This window comes from Mucor mucedo (genome assembly GCF_025094135.1).
Source record: "Mucor mucedo strain NRRL 3635 chromosome Unknown EV154scaffold_50, whole genome shotgun sequence".
Classification (NCBI taxonomy): Eukaryota; Fungi; Mucoromycota; class Mucoromycetes; order Mucorales; family Mucoraceae; genus Mucor; species Mucor mucedo.
Window position 1 is genome coordinate 164,734 of NW_026252334.1, and position 21,593 is coordinate 186,326.

The 21,593-nt window shown below is 38.1% G+C and overlaps 9 protein-coding genes across 9 annotated transcripts; 5 read left to right on the forward strand and 4 right to left on the reverse strand.

Annotated features, from left to right (window-relative positions):
- The first annotated feature begins 334 nt into the window (after positions 1 to 334).
- EV154DRAFT_510341 (uncharacterized protein) lies at positions 335 to 3,515 on the forward strand. Its single transcript, XM_051601697.1, has 5 exons — positions 335 to 459; positions 525 to 584; positions 645 to 724; positions 811 to 3,272; positions 3,342 to 3,515. Exons 1-5 carry the CDS (start codon positions 366 to 368, stop codon positions 3,466 to 3,468), a joined length of 2,823 nt encoding a protein of 940 aa, XP_051457249.1. The 5' UTR covers positions 335 to 365; the 3' UTR covers positions 3,469 to 3,515.
- Positions 3,516 to 3,812: 297 nt separating this feature from the next.
- On the reverse strand, positions 3,813 to 5,126 carry EV154DRAFT_421513 (Rhodanese-like domain-containing protein; the record flags this gene model as incomplete). The annotated part of the gene is made up of 3 exons (XM_051596030.1): positions 3,813 to 4,051; positions 4,220 to 4,691; positions 4,746 to 5,126. The coding sequence occupies 3 exons, from the start codon at positions 5,124 to 5,126 to the stop codon at positions 3,813 to 3,815; spliced, it is 1,092 nt and encodes a 363-aa protein (XP_051457250.1).
- A 918-nt stretch (positions 5,127 to 6,044) lies between these two features.
- Positions 6,045 to 8,075, forward strand: EV154DRAFT_510346 (coth protein-domain-containing protein). Its single transcript, XM_051601698.1, has 3 exons — positions 6,045 to 6,427; positions 6,487 to 6,808; positions 6,886 to 8,075. Exons 1-3 carry the CDS (start codon positions 6,082 to 6,084, stop codon positions 8,018 to 8,020), a joined length of 1,803 nt encoding a protein of 600 aa, XP_051457251.1. The 5' UTR covers positions 6,045 to 6,081; the 3' UTR covers positions 8,021 to 8,075.
- A 979-nt stretch (positions 8,076 to 9,054) lies between these two features.
- On the reverse strand, positions 9,055 to 10,093 carry EV154DRAFT_243145 (uncharacterized protein). The gene has a single exon (XM_051594557.1). It carries the CDS (start codon positions 10,039 to 10,041, stop codon positions 9,298 to 9,300), a length of 744 nt encoding a protein of 247 aa, XP_051457252.1. The 5' UTR covers positions 10,042 to 10,093; the 3' UTR covers positions 9,055 to 9,297.
- A 1,685-nt stretch (positions 10,094 to 11,778) lies between these two features.
- Positions 11,779 to 14,212, forward strand: EV154DRAFT_465138 (OPT family small oligopeptide transporter). Its single transcript, XM_051597683.1, has 2 exons — positions 11,779 to 12,038; positions 12,105 to 14,212. Exons 1-2 carry the CDS (start codon positions 11,820 to 11,822, stop codon positions 14,121 to 14,123), a joined length of 2,238 nt encoding a protein of 745 aa, XP_051457253.1. The 5' UTR covers positions 11,779 to 11,819; the 3' UTR covers positions 14,124 to 14,212.
- An 83-nt stretch (positions 14,213 to 14,295) lies between these two features.
- Positions 14,296 to 16,316, reverse strand: EV154DRAFT_481829 (uncharacterized protein; the record flags this gene model as incomplete). Its single annotated transcript, XM_051598422.1, has 5 exons — positions 14,296 to 14,606; positions 14,881 to 15,079; positions 15,333 to 15,470; positions 15,925 to 16,056; positions 16,206 to 16,316. The coding sequence occupies 5 exons, from the start codon at positions 16,314 to 16,316 to the stop codon at positions 14,296 to 14,298; spliced, it is 891 nt and encodes a 296-aa protein (XP_051457254.1).
- A 472-nt stretch (positions 16,317 to 16,788) lies between these two features.
- On the reverse strand, positions 16,789 to 17,532 carry EV154DRAFT_465140 (uncharacterized protein). Its single transcript, XM_051597684.1, has 2 exons — positions 17,051 to 17,532; positions 16,789 to 16,977 (listed from the first exon to the last, which is right to left on the reverse strand). Exons 1-2 carry the CDS (start codon positions 17,477 to 17,479, stop codon positions 16,888 to 16,890), a joined length of 519 nt encoding a protein of 172 aa, XP_051457255.1. The 5' UTR covers positions 17,480 to 17,532; the 3' UTR covers positions 16,789 to 16,887.
- Positions 17,533 to 18,132: 600 nt separating this feature from the next.
- EV154DRAFT_421498 (pyridoxal phosphate-dependent transferase) lies at positions 18,133 to 19,504 on the forward strand (the record flags this gene model as incomplete). The annotated part of the gene is made up of 4 exons (XM_051596028.1): positions 18,133 to 18,750; positions 18,803 to 18,920; positions 18,989 to 19,131; positions 19,193 to 19,504. The coding sequence occupies 4 exons, from the start codon at positions 18,133 to 18,135 to the stop codon at positions 19,502 to 19,504; spliced, it is 1,191 nt and encodes a 396-aa protein (XP_051457256.1).
- A 444-nt stretch (positions 19,505 to 19,948) lies between these two features.
- Positions 19,949 to 21,432, forward strand: EV154DRAFT_243228 (P-loop containing nucleoside triphosphate hydrolase protein). Its single transcript, XM_051594559.1, has 2 exons — positions 19,949 to 20,947; positions 21,018 to 21,432. The coding sequence occupies exons 1-2, from the start codon at positions 20,392 to 20,394 to the stop codon at positions 21,263 to 21,265; spliced, it is 804 nt and encodes a 267-aa protein (XP_051457257.1). The 5' UTR covers positions 19,949 to 20,391; the 3' UTR covers positions 21,266 to 21,432.
- Positions 21,433 to 21,593: the final 161 nt, after the last annotated feature.

Consider the following 21,593-nt stretch of genomic DNA (forward strand, 5'->3'; position numbering starts at 1 on the left):
GGGCATTTTCATAATTAAGAACGAGCGCTTAAATTATGTGTGCTAAAAATGAGAATCACTTTTTGTGCCACGCGTATGCCAAAATGAATAAGAAAAAAGTGTATGATAATCAATAAGAAGGGTATTTTAACAATAAAAGATGATACATGGTAGACTAGGTTTGAGAATAATACTTGTTTTATTTGGGCCTTGTTTCAAAATGTGATCCATGAACAAAATCTCGTATTAGAATGTGATTGGATCGGGTCCCAAATATTCTTTTTTTTTTTTTTTTCAAAGAGAAAGATTTTTTAATAAATAGCCTTTGAGCAATTTTTTTTGGGCTTTTCCCCTTTCAACAAAAAATTTAAAACTATTAAACAAAAATGAATAACTTGATCCAATCTTACGATTACGTTATCATCAATACCACCCTGGCTGTCGTCGCAGGTCTTGCAATTCTCTATTTTTTCGTGTTTGGTAATAGAGATCTATAATTTTTTTTTGACACATTTCAGAAATACTTAACATTAGTTTTTTATTAGCAAAGGCAAAGAAGCCTGAACAGGCCCAAGTTAAAAGCAGGGATATTAAACCCAAGAATGGTGAGTTATGACCCTTCTTTTTTTACTATAAGCAACTAAACACGTAAATTCTAAAATTAGCAGTTGTTTCTACTGATAAAATCGAGCATGCAAAAGATCAAACCACTATTGCAAAAAAAACGGATGCTTCCGCTATCAAGGTAACCTAAAAATTATGAAGCCATCCTTTTGAAACAACATTTTTTTTTCTAACCTTTTGGTCCCACTCTCCTGATTTTAATGTTAGGTTGCACAAGCTTCACTTGCACGTTATGAAGAGACTGTAGCTGTCTCCACTATGGTTGCCCAATCTTTTATTAAATCATTGCCTTTATTGGTCAAGCCACAACCAAAGTCCTTTTTGGAAGAACTCGTTGCTGATAAGCAAATCGATCATCTGACAAAGCCTCGTAGTAAAATTGTCGCCGCTAAGGTTGCTCCTGCTATCCAACAACCTCAAGTCTCCGACTCATTGGCCGCCCCTTGTAATCCCATTGATATTGCTGCTGATCTTAAACCTCTCGAGACTGCTACTGTCCCTGAACAACAACCCAAGCCTTTCCTCGCCAACTACAACGCTACTGAATCCATCATCGCCGCTGATGCCCACCAATACATTCATGCCTTACCTAAGCAACCCAAGCCTTTCCTTGCTGTTTATAACAACACCGAATCCATGGTGACCGCAGAAGCCCAGCAATATATCTCTGCTTTGCCCAAACAACCCAAGCCTTTCATTGCTGCCTATAACAACACCGAAGCTTCAATTGCCTTAGAAAATCAACAATACGTCTCCGTGTTGCCCAAACAACCCAAGCCTTTCATTGCTGCCTATAACAATACAGAATCCACCACCGCTGCTGAAGCTAAACATTATATTTCTGCTCTTCCCAAGCAACCCAAGCCCTTCATCGCTAGCTATAATAGCACCGAATCCACAACAGCTTTAGAAGCTCAACACTATATCTCTGCTTTACCCAAGCAACCCAAGCCCTTCATTGCTGTTTACAACAACACTGAATCCACCACTGCTGTCGAAGCTCAGAACTATATCAAGGCTTTACCCAAGCAACCCAAGCCTTTCCTTGCTACTTACAACAACACAGAATCCGTCGCTGCTGTTGAAGCCCAGAGCTACGTCAAGGCTTTACCAAAGCAACCCAAGCCTTTCCTTGCTACTTACAACAACACAGAATCCGTCACTGCTGTTGAAGCCCAGAGCTACGTCAAGGCTTTGCCTAAGCAACCCAAGCCTTTCCTTGCTACTTATAATAGTACCGAATCTGCGATTGCCGTTGAGGCACAACAATACATTGCTTCTTTGCCCAAGCAACCCAAGCCTTTTATTGCTGCTTATAATAATACTGAATCCACTACTGCTGCTGAAAGCCAACAATACGTACAGGCCTTACCCAAGCAGCCTAAGCCTTTCCTTGCTGTATATAACAATACTGAATCCATCATTGCTGCTGAAAGCCGCCACTATGTGCAAGCTTTAGCTAAGCAACCCAAACCTTTCCTTGCTGTTTACAACAGCACTGAATCTACTGTCGCTGTCGAGAGTCAACGCTATGTGCAATCTTTAGCTAAGCAACCCAAGCCATTCCTTGCTGCTTATAACAGCACCGAATCCACAGTGACTGTTGAAGCGCACAATTTTGTCAAGGCCTTGCCCAAGGAGCCCAAACCTTTCCTTGCCGCATACAACATGACCGAATCCAGTATTGCTTCTGAATCTCAGGCCTATATCTCAACATTAGCCAAGGAACCTAAACCTTTCCTTGCTACATATAACCAAACCGAAGCTGCAATTGCCGCTGAAGCGCTTACACACGTTGCTTCTTTAGCCGAAACTCCCAAGCCTTTCCTTGCATCCTATCACGAAGCAGAACCTCATGTCGATGACGAAGCTGCCGTTGTAGATGAAGCGCATACACATATTGTCTATTTAGCTAAGGAGCCTAGACCTTCCCTTGCCAAGTATAACAGCACAGAATCCATCGTGGCATCTGAAGCACAACGTTATATTGCAGGATTAGAAAAGGAACCCAAATCAACCATCATCACAGATAACTCTAGATCTATCGCAGTGGAGGAAAAAGAAGTAAACGGTTCTATCAGCGAGACACCTAAAGAAACAAGTCAACATATCAGCACTTTACCCGAGCAATCCAAATCCGTAAAAAACCCCACGCCATACTCGAAATTAGCATTAATAGAAGCAACCACTGCATCCCAATTATTAAACAGTCATATCCAAGGAGGTACGGAAGCCAGTGATTCCGATGTGGAAGTAGAGATTGAGGAAGAGAATCACACATCCCCTGCCACCACCCCTTCCACCAGCACATCCTCTTTGCATTCGGAAAAGAACAAATTTGCCGAGATTGCCGCTAAATCAGCGGCTGCTACGGTTGCAGCCACCGCCGCCGCTGCTGCTGCTGCCGCTGCCAAAACAACATCACCCCAAGTTTTCGATAACCTCAATTATAACTCGACATGGAACAAGATTTTAAATGAAGGTATTTTAACAGGCGAGCCTCCAAAAATGGAAGAAGTAGGAAATAACGAGAAGAGAGAATGGACGAGAGAAGAAAAGATTTGTAAACAAACTCAATCACATATGCCTAAGATGAAGAACCGTTGTGATTATTGGCCCAATTGTACCAACAAACACTGTAAATTCTCTCATCCCACAGCACCATGCAGGTAAAATAGAAGCAGAAAAAATTGGATTGTTTATGATGTGCGGTTTATTAATATACATGTTTTAATTAGAGTGGGCGATGGCTGTTTGTTTGGAAAGAGATGTTCATTCATTCATCCCGAGGATTATAACGAGGCACCAAAAAGACGTAGCACTGGTCCTTTAAGTCGCAAAAGTTCATACCGTCAAAAAGAATAAATAAATATAATAATAAATAAATAAAATGTATCATATCAAAAAAAAAAGCGCGTTTCTTTCTGTGTGTACACACACGTGTGGGGTTAGTTGTCATTTATCGGGTGAACAAAAATGGATCTTTAACACATGGCTTTTTTCATGCACGGATTTGATGCCTTTCTGAAAATGATGATCTGATGATTTACTATAAGATGATATTTTGTAATTATCACAAGTTGTATCAATCTGATCAGTTTATCCGTTGACATACGATGATCTATAATCACCATGTGTATTTTCAAAAAAAAAAAAAAAAAAAAAAGGGTACGATTGCATTAGGTCTAATAATAATTTTTATTTTTTATTTACAATTGAACAGGCTTAGGTGGGAGATCTCTACCCGCCTTGGCCCATTCTTTCAGGATCTCACCAGGTTGTCCCAAGATTTCAATTGCACGTGTACGACGTGTGTGTTCATGGTCACAGCGAACACCTTTTTTACCAATCACGACACGTTTGGAACTGGCATCCATATCCTTTTCACCTTGCTTCATAAAGACACGTACGCCATCTACCATGACAGCGCCAGAGGGTTCAAAATGTTCTGCGCCCGTTTGAATAAATTCGTTCACTGTATCATAACATGGAAGACGAGCACAGGTATTTAAAAATTGGCTTGCACAAGAAGGACAGCACAACATGAGAATATTACAGGATGCATGAGAGCAGTTTTGGTATCTGTTACTGGGAGTACCACATAAATGACATTCACCAATGACCTCATCTGTAATCTTTTCTCCCATACGAGCATCAAAGGTAAAATTCTTTCCGCGAAACAAAGATTCTTTATCTTCTTGTTCTGAAACCCATCTTCCATAAGAAGTGATGCCTCCTTCTACCAAATGCACTGTATTAAACTTGGAGGCCGACTGAAGAATAGCGCCTGCTTTGGTACAACGAATACCGCCAGTACAATACATGAAGATTTCTTGATCGCGAGGTAAATTTTCACAAATTTCGTTCATAGCGTCAATACTGTCCTTGTAAGTATCGGCATCAGGACAGATCGCACCATCGAAATATCCAATCTTGCTCTCGTAATGATTACGCATGTCGATCAAAATAGGTTTCTCCCCGTGCTGTGTCTCATATGTGCTTAATCTTTCATGCCATTCTGCAGGTGATAAGTGGGATGGTTCATTATCTAAATCATAGGTGCTAGAATCCAATCCATCCACAATAAGCTGTAAATGAAAATTTTAACGTACGATTTTTTTTTTCAAGACATATTTTCTTACCTGTTTACGAATACGAACATGCAAGGCACGGAAAGAACGCTTACCATGCTCAGTACCGATATTTAATTCCATCAAGTTGTTGTCAAACATGGGATTCAACACATTCTTGCGATATTCTTCGAGTTTTTCTAAACATTCCTCGGGACAGGCAATTTGTGCATTGACACCTTCGGTCGAAATATAAATTCGGCCCACAATGCCAAATTCACCAAGATCGGTCAATAATTGGGTACGAAAGGCTTCTAATTCAGGTTTCGTAAACTTGTGAAACTTGTAAAATGCAAGTGTCTTGTATGTACTCGAGTCATAGTTTTCGATTTTCGAGAGCTGTTGAATGCCTCGTTCAACAGGTTTGCTAGTTGAGAAAGGTTGAACGTTCATGCTGCTAATGGGTGTAATGAGTGATTTCAAAGGGATAACTTTTCGAGCGTTAAAGTTTGCACTACGTTGTCGGATTGTTTGTACTAATAAACGTCGAAACATGACTACCTCACACTCTTAAAAAAAAAAAGATCCCCTGGCTTTTTTTTTCGCTCGTTTGGGAACACTCTATTTGACACCCAGCGCATACAAGCAGAAAGACATAAAAATAAAAGCGAGTCACACGAAGCCATCGAAAAAAAAAAGCGCCAATGTTCAGTTGCGCTTCATGTGCTGTATATGTTACACGGCACTATTGAAAGATGAAGACTAGGTTTTCCAAAGCAACACAAGTTACACAGAAACATATTGACCGGATAAAAGCTAATCGCTATGAGCGTTTGAACAGTATTAAGTGGTCTGTGCCTTGAAGAAGCAAGCCTTGTTTACAAAAGGAATCGGCGATTTTGCTGACGTTTTCTTTTCACTAATCAACCAATCCGCGTATAGAGAGAAAGGAGTGTGCCAACGATGTGGAAATGTTAATTAGCGATCGTTTTTTTTATTTGTTGATAATTTAATACATAGAGTTGTTAGAAGTCGCGGAAAACCGAGACTTTCTGTAAATCTCTCGATCCGGTTTTTCTGCACTCGCTCTTTTTTTTTTTCTTTACCAGTAAAAATGACGATACCCCTTTACAGACGTACCATAGATGAGGGCGTATTGTTTCATAAGAAATTAACGTGTTAAAAAAAGAAAGATAATTGGCTATCTTAATGAAGTGTATTAAATTGCATGGTGATATACAAATTCTATAAAAAGATTTGCATTTAACAAAAGGGAAGGTAGAGAAAATATCGATTCTCAATATTCTAAAAAATGGAATTATAAATACTCATCTTGTATCATGTCTTATTTCTTCTTCTTTACATACGTTCCTTTCTCTATCCCCCTCTCGCTATTTTATTTTATACAATGAGGTCTTTTGTTAGCTACTTTGGTTTAGCTATACTTTCCTTACAGCTAGTCAAGGCTGCAGATATTGAGTACGCAGTGGTTGCTTTTCCCCAAGCCCAACAAAGCGTTACAGTAGTGATTGCAGGACAGGCATATCCTTTATCCCCTTCTGCTGAACACCCTAATCTTTTCAAAGGCATTGCTCCCTCTGGCGACCAATATGCCTACGCACTAGGTGATGTGACCGAAACTCCTCGTACTCAAGCACAAGGAATTGCCTCTACTGGTAACGAATTCTTTAACAGAACACAAACTCTTTTCAATGTACCTTCTCTTCCTCAAGCCTACCACCCTATTTACCACCGTAAGGTCCTTATTTTTGTAATATCTATTTCATTGTATACTTACTTTAAATATCACTAGCCCTTATGAGTAATATGAATCGGTCTAACGAAGTTGCTACCATTATTATGAACACCAACGCTACAGGCTTGGGCGAGATTTTGACAAACCCACTTGGTGATTATGAGTATACCGAAGTTTACAATATGACATACATCTCTCACGGAGAAATCTTTTCGTTCTCGATGGCAGGTCTCAAGAATAGCGGTAAATCGACCAAGGAGTTTGCCAAGCAATCTTATAAGCTCAAATTAAATGAGTTTTTACAAACTGGCGATAAACAACTCTTGTTTGGCCGATCTGTCGTTAAATTAAGAGCCCATGAAACGGATCCCACTTTCGTGTAAGCTTTCCTCTCCCCCTTTTTATGAACTGACGTGAAACAAAAAAAAACCTAATTTTTTTCTTTCCAATCATTAGCCGTGAAAAGTTGATGCTTGATCTTTTGGCTGCTTCTGGTGCTGCTTCTTTAGAAGGTAGTTTTGTACGTCTCTTTATTAATGGAGAGGCCTTTGGTCTTTATCTGATGATTGATGATGCTACTGATAACTTTATCAACAATGTCTTGCGTGCTGGTAACCAAAAGTTCCAATACACCGGTCCTACCTACAAGGGCAATGCCATGACTCCCGAGGTTGAAGGAAACCTTGTCTATACCGATGACTTGCCTGCCTCTTACAACGATACTATCTATGAAGTTGCTGATGAAGGAAACTACAAGAAAACCTTTAACAAGACCACCGAAAAGGATCCTCTCATCCAGTTCATCCGTGACCTCAGTTTGATTAATCCTGCTACCGCTGTAGATGAAGCTAGCAAAGGCAATATCGAGAAATTGGTACACCCTCAACACACCATGATTCACTTGGCCTGGAGTTACCTGTCTGGTTCTTGGGACGGTATTTGGCATCAAGCCAGTAACTATTATTTGACACTTGAAACCAGCTCTAATATCTGGACATTAATCTCGTATGATTTTGATGAAACCTTCGGTACAGGTGCTCCTCGCTACATGTCTACCACACCTTATTCCAACTTCTCAAGACCTGATTCAAAACGACCTCTTGTTGAGGCATTTATCAACTCTCCTTATTATCGTGCCGAATTTGAGCAAGTGCTTACCACTTTAGTCAAGCGCGTCTTCAAATCAAGCGTCATTTTACCCCGTCTTGAAGCATGGACACAAATGTTGCGTCAAGAGGTTGAATGGGATTTAACTATTACCCCCAAATCACCTGGTATTTTGACACAGTGGACTCTCTGGAACTTTGACAATAACATGAAATTCACCGACGGTGAAAGTATGGGCGTTGCCGAATGGGTAGAAACAAGATCTACATCATTACAGGCTTTGTTAAATATCACGGATGTAGATGATTTACCCGTCTTGGGCCCCTATATCTCCCAAAGTGTCTGGGATCCTAATAACTATGAAAAGGAACCTGTCAATAAGAATGATGTAAAGGCAGCAGAAGCTACAGAATCTGGCGCTGGTAAAGTAGCAAGTTCCGTTACACTTGTGCTTTTAGTTTGTATTATTCAATTGTTCTTGTAATTCTATCTATAGTTAGATAAATATTATGTATAATAAATTATTGCTGTATTAAAAATAGCCAAGGAAAGGATTGTAGGGGGTTACACATACAGTGCTACAAATTTTAAAAGCTAATCGCTCAATGTATATACGTAGCATTCCCAACCATAAACATTTAAACATCAAGTCTAAATTCTGTGATTTTTCACATGATAACTTGTTTTACGTCATCTATTTTCGAACTACATGCTTGCTTGAGTTGTCATTATGAAATGAGCCTGACTACTGATACCAACTTCTTAATTACAGCTCTACAAATGATGAGTGCAAGCATTAGATATGGAAGTTCCTCACCAGGTGAAAAGAGACAAAAAAAAAACTTTATGACATGTGGAAGTAAATGAATAAAAAAGACTATTATAAAAATATATATTTTACTAACTAAACGCAGTCAAGGGCGACAAAGATATATATTGTGAATAAATAATTATAGAAGCTCCTTAAAATCTTGCGAAAAACCATTGTCATTCAAAAAAGTAGTTAGCACCAACCAGGAAGCCCGATATATACATGCTTAGACCCGGAAAGACATGCTGTCATGAGCTTGATTAAATCTTGTTATCAAGCACGGTTTTATATATGTAATGACCTAATAATGAGGTGTTGGAAATAAAGTCATAGACTTTTATCTAATAAAACAAGACTAGACATTAAAGTTACACGCATTGTCAGCTATCGGAAGGTAGTTTGGTAATCTTCTTGTATCGAGAAGAATTCTGACGTTGGTTGGCAGTGTAAGAAATAACAATGAGACGAATAAGCTAAAGAGCCAATGTACGTTTAACTAAGCACTCTCAAATATATAAAAAAAATCGACGCATCCAATGACCATAACTATACAACTTTTTTTTTGGTTATCTAAAAACCGTCTATAATTGATTTTATTATATTTCGATGCTATCTACGGTTTTTTGTGACTAAGTGGACTCCCCCCAAAGCAATCCCCCTTTCCATAGTAACCCCCTCCCCCCAAATGATAAAGGAGAAGAATCAATCTCCGATATTTACAAATAAATCTGCATTTATCAATCTGCTTAATTTTGTGCTTTTCTCTGCAACATGTATAAAAAATAGTTAAAAAAAGAGAGGTAATGACTGTTGGGGCGAATAATAATAATAAAAGAAAAAAAAAGAGAGAAAATTAGAGAGAGAGAAATAATTGGGGGGGAGTGTAGCACTATTATATATAAATACATTGTCTGGTCATTATTTTGGTTTTTTGTTTAAAAAAGGCAATTTCAAATTGTACTGTCAGGAGTATTAGATTGAAACTTCTTCTTCAGTGGCCCTACCCTTGATGGTTTATCACTTGTTTTATCCACCGAAAATTCAAAGAATGCATTTGCCATGTTTTCCTTCTTCTTTTCTCTTCGTTTCTTACAAAAGAAGAATAATCCAATGGCAGATAGAACCGCTACAGCGCCAATGACCGAAACAATGATGATGATTTTCGTAGGCATGTGTTGTCCACTCTCAATTTCGCTATTGTTACTATAGCCTGTATTCGTATTAGAATATCCATTGTTGGTGTAAGGGACATTGTTGTTGTTGTAAGGTACATTCGCAACCACAGGACTATTATTTCCGCCAGTAGCAACAGTACCTGCAGTGTTGCCATTGCCCGCAGAGTTTCCAGTACTTGCAGTGTTACCATTACTTGCAGTGTTTCCACCACCATTGTTGCTAGGTATAACGGGTGTGACGGGGATGACATTACCGTTCGTACCAATCAGCTGCCCGCTGCTGTCTTTACCGACAACGACAGGAAGATTGTTACTATTGCCGGTGCCAACAATAGGGTATCCATTTACGTTTGTTCCCACAACCACAGGATAATTGACGGCAACAGGAAGGGGATTCGTATTGCTGTTGTAGTTGTTGTCTTGACCCCCATTACCATTAGTATTGGTGGGCGTAGACCCATGTTTGTTAGTATTACTGGAGTAGTCCTCAGTATTACTTTCCCGTCGAATCAAGACCATGAAGCAAGAAAAAAGAAGAAATAAGAGAAAAAGTTGAAAAAAATAAGAGAGAATAAGAAAAAACAGAAAGAAATGTAGGTTGATATACTCTTCTGTTTGGCTACAATATCAAGATGGTATTGTATATAGCCAGGAGTGTGCAGTCTACATGCAAGGTAATGCCACAACTCCTCAAAACAAATGATTCCCCTTATTGTTTTCTCACAACATTAGAAGAGCACAATCATGGCCTTTTTTTTTTTCCCTCTCTCTCTGTCTTTCTTTTTCCTATCTTACTTTTTCTTTTATTGGAAATGGGGTTTCCCCCTCTTTTTCCAACAAAAAGCGTTATTTTCCCTTTTCTGAAAAAAGCTGCAAAATAAGTATCCTGAATAAACAAAAAAATTTTTTTTTGAAGCAAAGGGGGGAAGAAGTAAGAAGCGGTAGAACTCGACTACTTGGAGAGTTTTATTACAACTAGAATAACAACATCAACTCTTTTTTTTTTTTTTAAAAAAAAAAAAAAAGCATGTTCTAAAATTCGCATTGCAAGCCTTCTTTTATACTATGCAAATTTATGCAGATTTTTTTTGCTTTCTCCCTAAATTTAAAATGATGGAATAAATGTGTGATCCTGATGAAGACCAATTCCTTTTTTATGAACGGGAATAAAAAAGGTTGTAATTACTTGGCCTTCTTCCATTCATAACTTAAACCTATACCAGGGGAGGGTTCATAATGATCTTCTACCCGACATTTCGGGTACATCAGGCTATTTAAATAGTGTCATACAAGATTCTGTCACGCAGCATAGATATGATGCAACCATAAAAATAAAAAAGACGTATTATGTTACTGATATTGTGTAATCAACAGTAACAAGATCAAGGTTTATGTTTCACATTAATTTATGTCCCACGGGTGAACGTTAAGATAAGATTCGGTAAACATGCTATTTATCTCGGAATGATTGGCTACAATCAGTCAGCAAATCCTTAGAGTAACTTTCTGTAGACATACACCTGGATTGATTATCCCCATTAAATTTTTACAGCACTTATGACCATGATGTTAACAGTCAGCCAAACCTCCCACTTTGTATATATTGTGAACGGGCCTGGTTGCCATTTAATTGGGGGCAACAGTAAAAGCTGATTATAAATAAATAATAAGGTGCTATAAAAGATCGTCCGTAAACGCGGAATGTGTCATCGCTTGAGGTTTAAAATTGACCAGATTAACTTTTTCATTTGTGGCACACGGTCAGTAAATACTTTCTCCTTTTTAAAGGTACACCTTATAAAAACATAGTTTGATGGATGCGTAAAAACTTAAAATTGTCGCGCAGAATATGGAGAAGGGTCCAAAAAAAAAAATTGTTAAATGACGCCACTCCGCCAACTCTGCTTTAAGCCAATAAGAATCCCAGCTTCATTCTCACGAATTTTATTATTCAGCAAAACAGAAATTACAGAACATAGTTTACATGTTTGAAAAGTATAACAACATCCCACAAAAAAATGAAACCGTACTAGGTTACAAAAAGAAAAATAATACGCAATCGCATGTGTGGATAACGCAAGACTAGGTTATAAAAGAACAAAAAAAAATTTAACGCTTTTTTTGGGTAAAAAGCATTTTCATTCGAGAATGATGGCGTGCTTTCATAATTAGAGGTATATTTATGCAATGATTGGATACACAAATTTTTTCAATTCTATTTCCCGCGCTTTTATATAAATACGAAACAACAACAAAAAAAAAAAAAAAAAAAAAAAAAACTTTATTAATATACTATTATGGATAAAAAGTTTGATCCGGATCAGGAATCAAACAAGTATGTCCTTGGTGAATCCTTGAGCAATTCTGTACATGAGATTGATCCTTTGGAAGATTCACCTATTGAAGAGGTTCGATCAGCTATCCCACCTACCGATGATCCCACCTTACCCACCGCCACTTTCCGTGCATGGTTCTGGGGTATCATCTTCTCTTGTGCCATCTCCTTTTCCAACCAGGTAAATACATGTTTATGATTACATGTAAAATTTTTTAAATTCAATACTAACGCACACTCATCTCAGTTTTTCTGGTTCCGTGCTAATCCTTTAACTATCAAAGTCATTGTTGTACAACTGGTGGCTTTCCCTGCAGGAAGACTTACCGAAAAGATCCTTCCTAATTACACTGTTCCTTTGGGTCGTTTCAGCTTTAACCTGAATCCTGGTCGCTTCAATGTCAAAGAGCATGTATTGATTACTGTCATGGCTAACGCTGCTGCTACCTCCTTTGATGCCATTGATATTATCGTTGTACAAAAGATCTATTACGGTCAGGATTGGGGTTTCGGTGGAGGTATTCTCTTAGTCTTAACCACCAGTCTTTTGGGCTTTGGTTTTGCTGGTATTTTGCGTCGATTCCTTGTACGTCCTGCACAGATGGTATGGCCTATCAATCTTGTCAATGCTACACTTTTCCATACTTTGCACAAGGAAACTCCTAAGGACGTACAAGATGCTGAAGCCACTTCACCCGGTCTTGGTTTGTCTCGTAACAAGTTTTTCTTGATTGCTTTTACTTGTTCTTTTGTTTGGTATTTCTTCCCCGGTTACATCATTCCTGTCTTGACTTCTATTTCTTGGATTTGCTGGATCAAAAAGGATTCTGTGCTGGTTTCACAGATCGGTTCAGGTATTAATGGTTTAGGTATCGGTAGTTTTACCTTGGATTGGAGTCAACTCGCTGCTTGGTATCCCAGTCCTCTTGCTATCCCTTGGGTTGTACAAGCAAACATGTTCGCTGGTTTTGTGTTCTTTATCTGGTTCCTTGTACCCATCATTTATTATACGAATACCTGGGAAAGTATGAAATTCCCCTTTTATAACACCAACCAGTATGATATCTACGGTGCCAAATTCGATCGTGATCGTGTGCTTACACCTGGCCAATACTTAGACGAAGAAGCTTATGCCAATTACTCTCCTATTCGTATCACCGGTTTCTTTGCTATCTGTTATGGTCAAGGTTTAGCTGCTTTAGGTGCCATCATTACACATACCCTCTTGTATAATGGTAAGGATATTTATAATCGTATCAAGAATGCTCGTCAATCCGGTGATGATATCCATGCTCGTTTGATGGATCACTACAAGGAGGTTCCCGATATTTGGTATTTTATCTTGTTTTTGGTCGCATTAGGCATGAGTTTTGCTACTGTCGTGGTTTACCCCTCTGATATGCCTTGGTGGGCTTTAATTATTGCTGTGGTGCTTGCCTTTGTCTGGTTATTGCCTATTGGTATCATTACAGCTATTACATCTCAATCCCCTACTATCTCCATGATCACCGAATGGGTGTATGGTGCCATTCGACCTGGTCATCCTATCGGCAACATGATTTTCAAGACGTACGGTTATATCACAGTGCGTCAAGCATTGCTGTTTGCCCAAGATTTAAAGTTGGGACATTACATGAAGATCCCACCTCGTCACATGTTTTCTTTCCAGATTGTCGGTACCATCATCGCCTCATTTGTATCACTTGGTACAACCAACTATTTGATGAACTCTATTCCTGAAGTCTGTACGCGTGCTGCATATCCTTGGACGTGTCCTAATGCAGGCTTATTTGGTGCTTCCTCCGTAATTTGGGGTCTGATTGGTCCGGGTAAATTCTTGGCTAGCTCATCCTTATATGCCGCACTTCCTTACTTTATGTTGGCTGGATTCTTATTGCCCGTGCCCTTCTTTTTGTTGACGAAAAAGTATCCCAAGTCTTGGGTTCGTCACATCAGTATTCCCGTCTTTATGTTGGGACCTACACCTTACCCACCCGCGCCTACCAATGTAGCTCCCTGTTGGGCCTTCATTGGATTCATCTTCAATTATGTGATTAAACGCAAAGCTAATGCATGGTGGAGAAAATATAATTATGTCTTGTCTGCCGCGCTTGACTCTGGTGTGGCGATTTGTGCCATTGTGATTTTCTTTGCGTTCCAGAACTCAGAAATTCATTTCCCAACTTGGTGGGGAAACAATCCTGATAGTGTGGACAATTGTCCTTTAGCTACTGCTAACTGGACCGGCGTTGATGTTTACGCTTAATTTTTATAAAATATACCCCCCTCTAATCCATGACATTAATATTGTAATAAATTTATTATCGACTTTTTTCATAAAAGTCCTTTTTAATTATTTTGGAATTGATATCCTTTCAAAGATACATTATCATTTGTATCCGCTTGTAAAATATGTGTGAATGCAATTTATCTTTTTATTAAACGGCGATAGCATAAACTTCAAAAGCAACATAAAAACCACTGCATCTTGTTCGTATGGAGTAGCGTTCCAACCTTTCGGTTTTGGTGCGAATATGCGCCTGTTCGAATGATACGCAATCGATAGTTTCGAGCACTAGTATAGATATGCAACTACGCTGTACCCTATACCATAGAAATATATATGTAAATACACTTTGCAATAGAAGATAACAACCACTAAATCTACCAATAACTTTCAGTAGAACAACATTCCCCACGTCTTCATAATCAATAGTGTCCTTGCCAGATATAGATAAACTGAGTAAGTCTTGATGTATACTAACATTATTGATTTTATTGTAGGTATTTCTATTGTTTCAATGATTTAATGCATCTGAAATACAACAGACGTATATAGTTTTTGGTATGATTATTAGACACTATTTGCGTTTGTATCCACCATCTTTAAATCGGTCTCTTTTGGGGATTATGAAGTATAGAACTGAGGACCATATCATAATAGTCATCCATTAGTGTGAATTCACTTTGGCCTCTCCATCTATAAAAATATTACCAGGCAACGTGTTTATACTATGTATAACATCCTGTTATCCAGTATATGTGGCGAGCAGGATTAGAAAGTATGGTTTGCTTAAATTGAGTCACATTATTATCATTCAGCTTGTAAGCGGCATTTTTCACTGTTTCATCTTCTTTCTCACTCAAACAAGAGCTTTCTGTTAGACTGGACTGTTCACTTTCGTTCTCTACCATCTCTTTCTCTTTTGTCTTTTTCGTATTCTGTTGGAATAAATACTTAATTTCAACGGATTGAAAGTGAACTTTATTCAATAGATGCCTCTATCCGCCGTTTAAGTTTCTATACGCATCACTTTTCTTGTCAAAATACCCAATACTATTAGAAACGAGACTTTGGTGGTCCAGGACGTAACTTTTGACTGCTGGAATTTGGGTTATTTTTAATTGTTGTAATATTAAGATTATGTTTATTTAAAAGAAAAAGTTTATCCTTATTGATTTAGATTAGACATACAAGTTTTAAGAAATGCGTGATGGGGCAAATATTTTTAAAGTTAGCAGTAAGTCCGAAGAAAGCTCTCTTTAAGGCGTCCTGCTTCTGAATTGTCTTATTCACTATAAACACAAAAGATCTCACAAGTATGTTAAATACCTAACATATTCAATCTAAAGTGGTTATGTAAAAAATAAAGTTTTTGAAATAGACGTCTCATATTAATGCGGATGAGCGCATGTTATTTACAAAAAGAATGATAAACAAGGATCAGTTTATGTCAGAATAAGGTAATTCGTTATCTTGATTATGAGAAGAGCGATAAACAAGGTTTAATTTATGTCAGGATTAAGATGATGGATTAAAATGTACTATTTTGGAAAAATCGGCCTCAAATGGACAAACATTTTTCATCGAAAATCATTGTCTTATTCATTGTGACCAAATGAATCTCTCATTTCTCCTGGATAACATCAGAGATAATAAGAAATATGGATTCCTCAACAGCATCATGGAAGATATACTATTGTTTGCATGCCGGTGATAGCAATTTGCATTAGAATAAAAAATAGCATCACCCCTTCAAACGTAAGTACTTTAAACAATTCTTTACCACAAAAATCCGGATGGTTTTATCAACAGCAACCGGAACTCTCACCAGAGATACTGCTATAAAAAAAGCTAATGTAACTACCGCTACACATCCTAAACGTGGACACAATGTTAAGTGAAAATAGGATACGGTCTTTCGTTAAAAAGTCAGCAGCCAAAGTTTTTTTTAATAATCTAATAATGAGGAAACACTCAATTCGTCAGATTCAGTAGACCGTAGATTTAGAACTAATTATTATTTTGTAGCTGACTGTTAAATATGCTTCTTCATGCCATATATACACGTTGGACATGCATAAGAAATGTAAGTCTAGCTGATGAACTTTCAAAATTTTCATTGAATCGTAGAATAGCTGGTGAAGAAGGACACGTCTCACAGTAGACAACACACATGCATATATATATATACTAAACGCCTCATCAAACCCCATGATCCTCACACAAAAAATAATAATATTCTATGTTTGACGCGTTGTTTCACAAAACGGATTATAGGAATCGATTATACGTAAAACCAAATCTTGTGATATATTTAAAAAGCCAAAAAAATGTGACAACTTCAATTAGGTTACACTGAACCATAATTCCGTTAGATAGGATACGTTCTTAAAAGAGAATAAGAGCTGTCTTTTTTTTTCTTTTGATAGCCACTAGTTTTATAAGCACATGATATAGTTTTCTCTGTAGAAGCTAATCGATGCAAAAAAAATGTATTCTAGATAGAAAATAAGTTCTCCATGTCTGCTGATGAGTATATCACTTAAACTACCCAATCAAAAAATAATCCAATGCGAAGGAACTACTGTATAAATAATAAACATAAAAAAAAAGACCTTTTAATAGAAATATTATTAGAATATCAGTTGGTTTGTTTCGAAATAAGCGTATGACACTTTTTATTTAATAAATAATAATGCAAATATATATATACAGGAAAAAAGGAAAGAAATGTTATGCGTTTTTTTTAGACCATGCGTAATAATTCAAGTTCAAGTGAGTCTTGATGTTCTTCCACGAATTGATCCATTTCAGTGATATTCACATACAGCTCAAACTAAAAAAAAGATTTATAACATATTAGTAAACAGCTACACTCACAATATTTCACACAAAGTCTTTTATTTTACCTTTAGCACGCCTAAGAAACTGCGTTCCATCTCATTAAGCTCTCTTGCGGTATAGAGCGGAGCTACAATTCGATAGATCGACAATGCATGGGACGAATAGTCTTCGATGTATTTGGTAGCGACAATCATAGCAGCTAAGAACAACTTGTAAGGGGTGTCATATTCACCTTGAGACTGTTCTGGCAAGTTCTTTTTGAGACGTTGAAGATATATTAAGCCAATGACCAAGACAGTAGGGGTGAGGCGGCATTTTTGATAGACGAGTTTGATGAAGGTGGGAAGATCAGGTAAAAGCATATGTTGGTAGTATCGACGTTCTTTAGAGCATTGTACAAGGTCGTCGATGTTGGAGACCATGTATGAAAGCAAAGGCTCAGGACTTGAACGAAATGTCAAGGTAGGAGAGGCAAGTTCAGTGATCATCATCATTTTGTGTGTGTATGTGTGTGTGTGTATTAGTATTGGTAGTAAGGAATTATAAGTATATATAAATATAAAAAAAAAAAAAAAAAAAAAGGGAAAATTCAGGTCCCCTTTATATAGTCGAGATGGATAAACAAACAATAAGGAAATGCTCCAGATTAGGGTAAATTTTTCTTATTTGTCGCCCTTGAAACATTCTTATTCAGATGATTTCATCTTTATTTTTCGCAAATCGATAAACTTATTCCGGTAGTTATGCCGCTACATCATTCACCATGGAGATAAAATGATGAAATGATCGAAATGAATTTTCGTGCTGATGCCATTGGAACCGTTTTTGCTTCCAGTCCTTTTTGTTTTGTTTGTTGCATCTCATGATTTGTTTGCCCTATTTTTCCTGTTCAAATGGGTCTTGCAGAAATAATATGCATATTAAAAACTTTATTATTCGGAACCCCTTCCCACACTTGTTTCACCAAACCATTTCCGTTTGAGAAAAAAAGAGAAGTGAAATGATAGAAAATAGCGGATATTCAAATTTTTTTTAAAAAAAAAAACGGCTTTACAAAAAGGTGGATGATGAATGTTTTAATATCATTTCCAACTTAATTCATCATCTTTTTCTCCTTTCTTTTTCTCTTGGCAACAAAATTAAAAAAATGACACTGGAAAAACAATTAGCGGAAACCTTAATCAAACGACGTCAAATATCGAAAATGCGTAGATTAGTTATAAACCCAACCAATGGCATCGACTTTTCTTCGAACGATTTTCTAGGTCTCTCTCATTCTTCATCTTTTCGAAAAGCCTATCTGGCTGAATTAAACGCCATGCCCTCTATCATGGGTTCTACAGGCTCTAGACTGTTGGACGGAAACTCGTCTTATGCTGAAATGCTCGAACAACGTATCGCTCTCTTTCACCAAGCTCCCGCCGCACTCATCTTCAACTCGGGGTTCGACGCCAATGTCGGTTTATTCAGTACGGTTCCTCAACGTGGGGATGTCATTTTGTATGACGAATTCATTCATGCCAGTGTTCATGAAGGCATGCGCATGTCGCGTTGCGCCAAGTACATTCCCTTCAACCACTCAGACTTGGTCCACTTTGAGCAACTCTTACAGTCCGTTATTGTCCAGTTCCCTGGCCAAAATATTTTTATCGCCGTCGAATCCGTATATTCTATGGATGGGGATATCGCTCCTTTAAAACAAATCATTGACATCTTGCGCAAATATTTCCCCCAACGAGAAAATGGCTATGTGATAGTAGACGAGGTAAAAATAGGATTAAATTAAGGTCCAAGTTCTTATTCTAATACGATCATAGGCGCATGGCACTGGCGTGTTTGGTGATAGTGGGCGTGGCGTGGTATCTCAATTGGGTCTGGAAAACGAAATCTTTGCTCGTCTTCATACCTTTGGAAAAGCCTTGGCTAGTAACGGAGGTGAAAAAGTCTTATTTAAAATACACATCATCATCATTTTAATTTAACCTTCTCATCATCATTATCAGCTGCTGTGCTTGGCTCTGACATACTTCGCAATTACCTGGTTAATTATGCAAGACCCTTGATTTACTCTACTTTCATGTCATTCAGTTCTTTGGCATCCATCAAATGTGCCTATGATATACTCGAGAACGGCGATACCATGCCTGTAATTTTTTTTATACAATTACATAAGCAAATCAGATGACTAACATCTATCCTAAACCTAGATCCAGTCTCATGTGCATGCCATGACTCAGCGATTCAGAGATACTATTCGACTGCCATCGGGCACATTACTGCCTTCCTCCAGTCCAATCCAGGGCGTAGTGCTAAACGGAAATGCACCTGTCAGAGCACTAGCCACTTATCTCAACAGCAAAGGTTTGATTGTCAAACCCATCTGCTCACCCACTGTGCCCATTGGCCAAGAACGTGTACGTATTTGTATTCATGGTCACAACACTCTACAACAAGTTGATACACTTGTGCAAGAAATCCACCGCTTCTTTCAAACAACGGAAGTGGAAGCCAAGCTTTAAACAGAGTCACATTGTAATATATATCTTTTCCTTTTTATCATAATCGTACCCCGCTTCCCCCAACACTTTTTTTCTAAAAAAAAAAAATTATCATATTCTATGCAATCCTATGCAGAGACGGTGGCACCGATCGCCAGCTTATTTTCGGCCAGCCAGATGGAATCTTTGTTATACGCATTTTTACCCGTACGATTAGAGGCTTATAAAACAGGAATTTATGCCATTGATACCTTTGTGGTAACAGCTTCCGTCACCTTGTTACTCGTCTTGTTTAAACTGATGATGACCCTGATGTCAACCATGGGACGAAAAAACAACCTCATGTCTCACAATGAGATTTCCGTCATGGTAGAAGCAACACATTACGATGATTACCATTCCAGTATGTTGTATATGCATGAATGAAATATATAGTTTGATATAACTCTGTTTTGCAGCACCAAATATTTATCATCAGGCACTCTCTCGTTTAATTTCTATTCATGCACAAGAAAATAAACATGGCCTTTTCAAACTAAAATCAAACACGGAATCGGATCATGAGGAAAAGGAGCCACCTTCCTTTCATCTGGTTCCTCAGCCTGACCAAGGTAAGCCCCCCAAGTAATCAAGACATAGAACTAGAGAGATTTATAACAACTTAATAATAAATAGCGCATACAATTCGTCATGGTGAAAATAGTTTCAAACTTACATTTCAGAGTACAGAAAAGAAGGGGAATTACAATCATGGTGATGTGGTCTTACCCGGAAGTGAATTCTCCAAGCCTGGGATCCGTTCATCCCGGACAGATGAACCTTTTATTTGTGTAACTCTCGAATCCACAAACAATCAACAAACCGTATCCACCGTAAGCGACTTTCTACACTCAATCACACGAGACTACATGTGCTCGTTGCAACAAAAGAAAACCCAATCACGTTTCGAGTATGCTGCCTCTGGGAAATGGGTCCGTCTTTGCGCTCTTTACCCTTTACAAGGCTTAGACACCGTCGCCTTAAGCCCTGCCAATGAAGTTCGTATCAAAGAGGATCTCGATAGTTTCTTGAACAATAAAGCGTTTTATAAGCGTGTGGGGTTCCCGTATAAGCGAGGAATTGCCTTGTTTGGTCCTCCAGGCACCGGTAAAACCAGTTTGGTCTTTGCGGTGGCGTCGCAGCTAAAGCGAGACTTGTATTTCATTAACCTGGCTTATCTGGATTCAGACGCTGAATTGTTTCAGGCCTTTTCAAACGTACCTGCCCATGCCATTGTTGTATTTGAAGATATTGATACCATGTCCTCTGCTCTTTCACCAAGACAGCAGGTACAAGAGGAAGAGGCCAAGTTTAATTTGGGTGCTTTCTTGTCTATCTTGGATGGACATACGTTGGAAGATGGCATAATATTTATCATGACGACAAACCATCCAGAACGGTTAGATCCCGCCATCATTCGACCAGGTAAATAAAAAGTAAACACATATACACATAAACATATGATGATGATGATGATGATGATATACACAATTAGGCCGCATGGATGTTCACCTTGTACTCACATATGCCACATTCTACCAGATGCGGTGTATCTATCGCATGGTGATGGACGAGGATGATACGTCTACATTAGACGATGTCTATCCGGATTTGGAAAAGGACATGAGGGAGCATATCATTCCACCCAGTGAGATTATGCAAATTATGGTTTTATATAGAAATAATACAACGCTTATTCCGCAACAATTAGTGCGATTGATGGAACACTATTCTAACTTATAGATATCTCTTTATTTGCTGATCCAATGCATCTTCAAGCCTTATCGGTAAATATATACTATTTAGGACCTTTTTTTTTATATTCTATATTTTATGTGATAAATATTACCTTGGGTGATGTTCTTCTGTATTGATAAAAGAAGTTTCTTTCAAACTATGTACAGAAAAGTGTGAGTATAAATATTGATGCCCGAACCCTTTTCCCTTCTGCCTGTTATTTACCTGTGACAACATTTTATGTGTTCTTTATCATAGAATTCGTTTGTGGCCAGTAGCATATTATCCAACTCTGTCCTGACTATACAAACTATGAGCATGCATACAAAGCAAT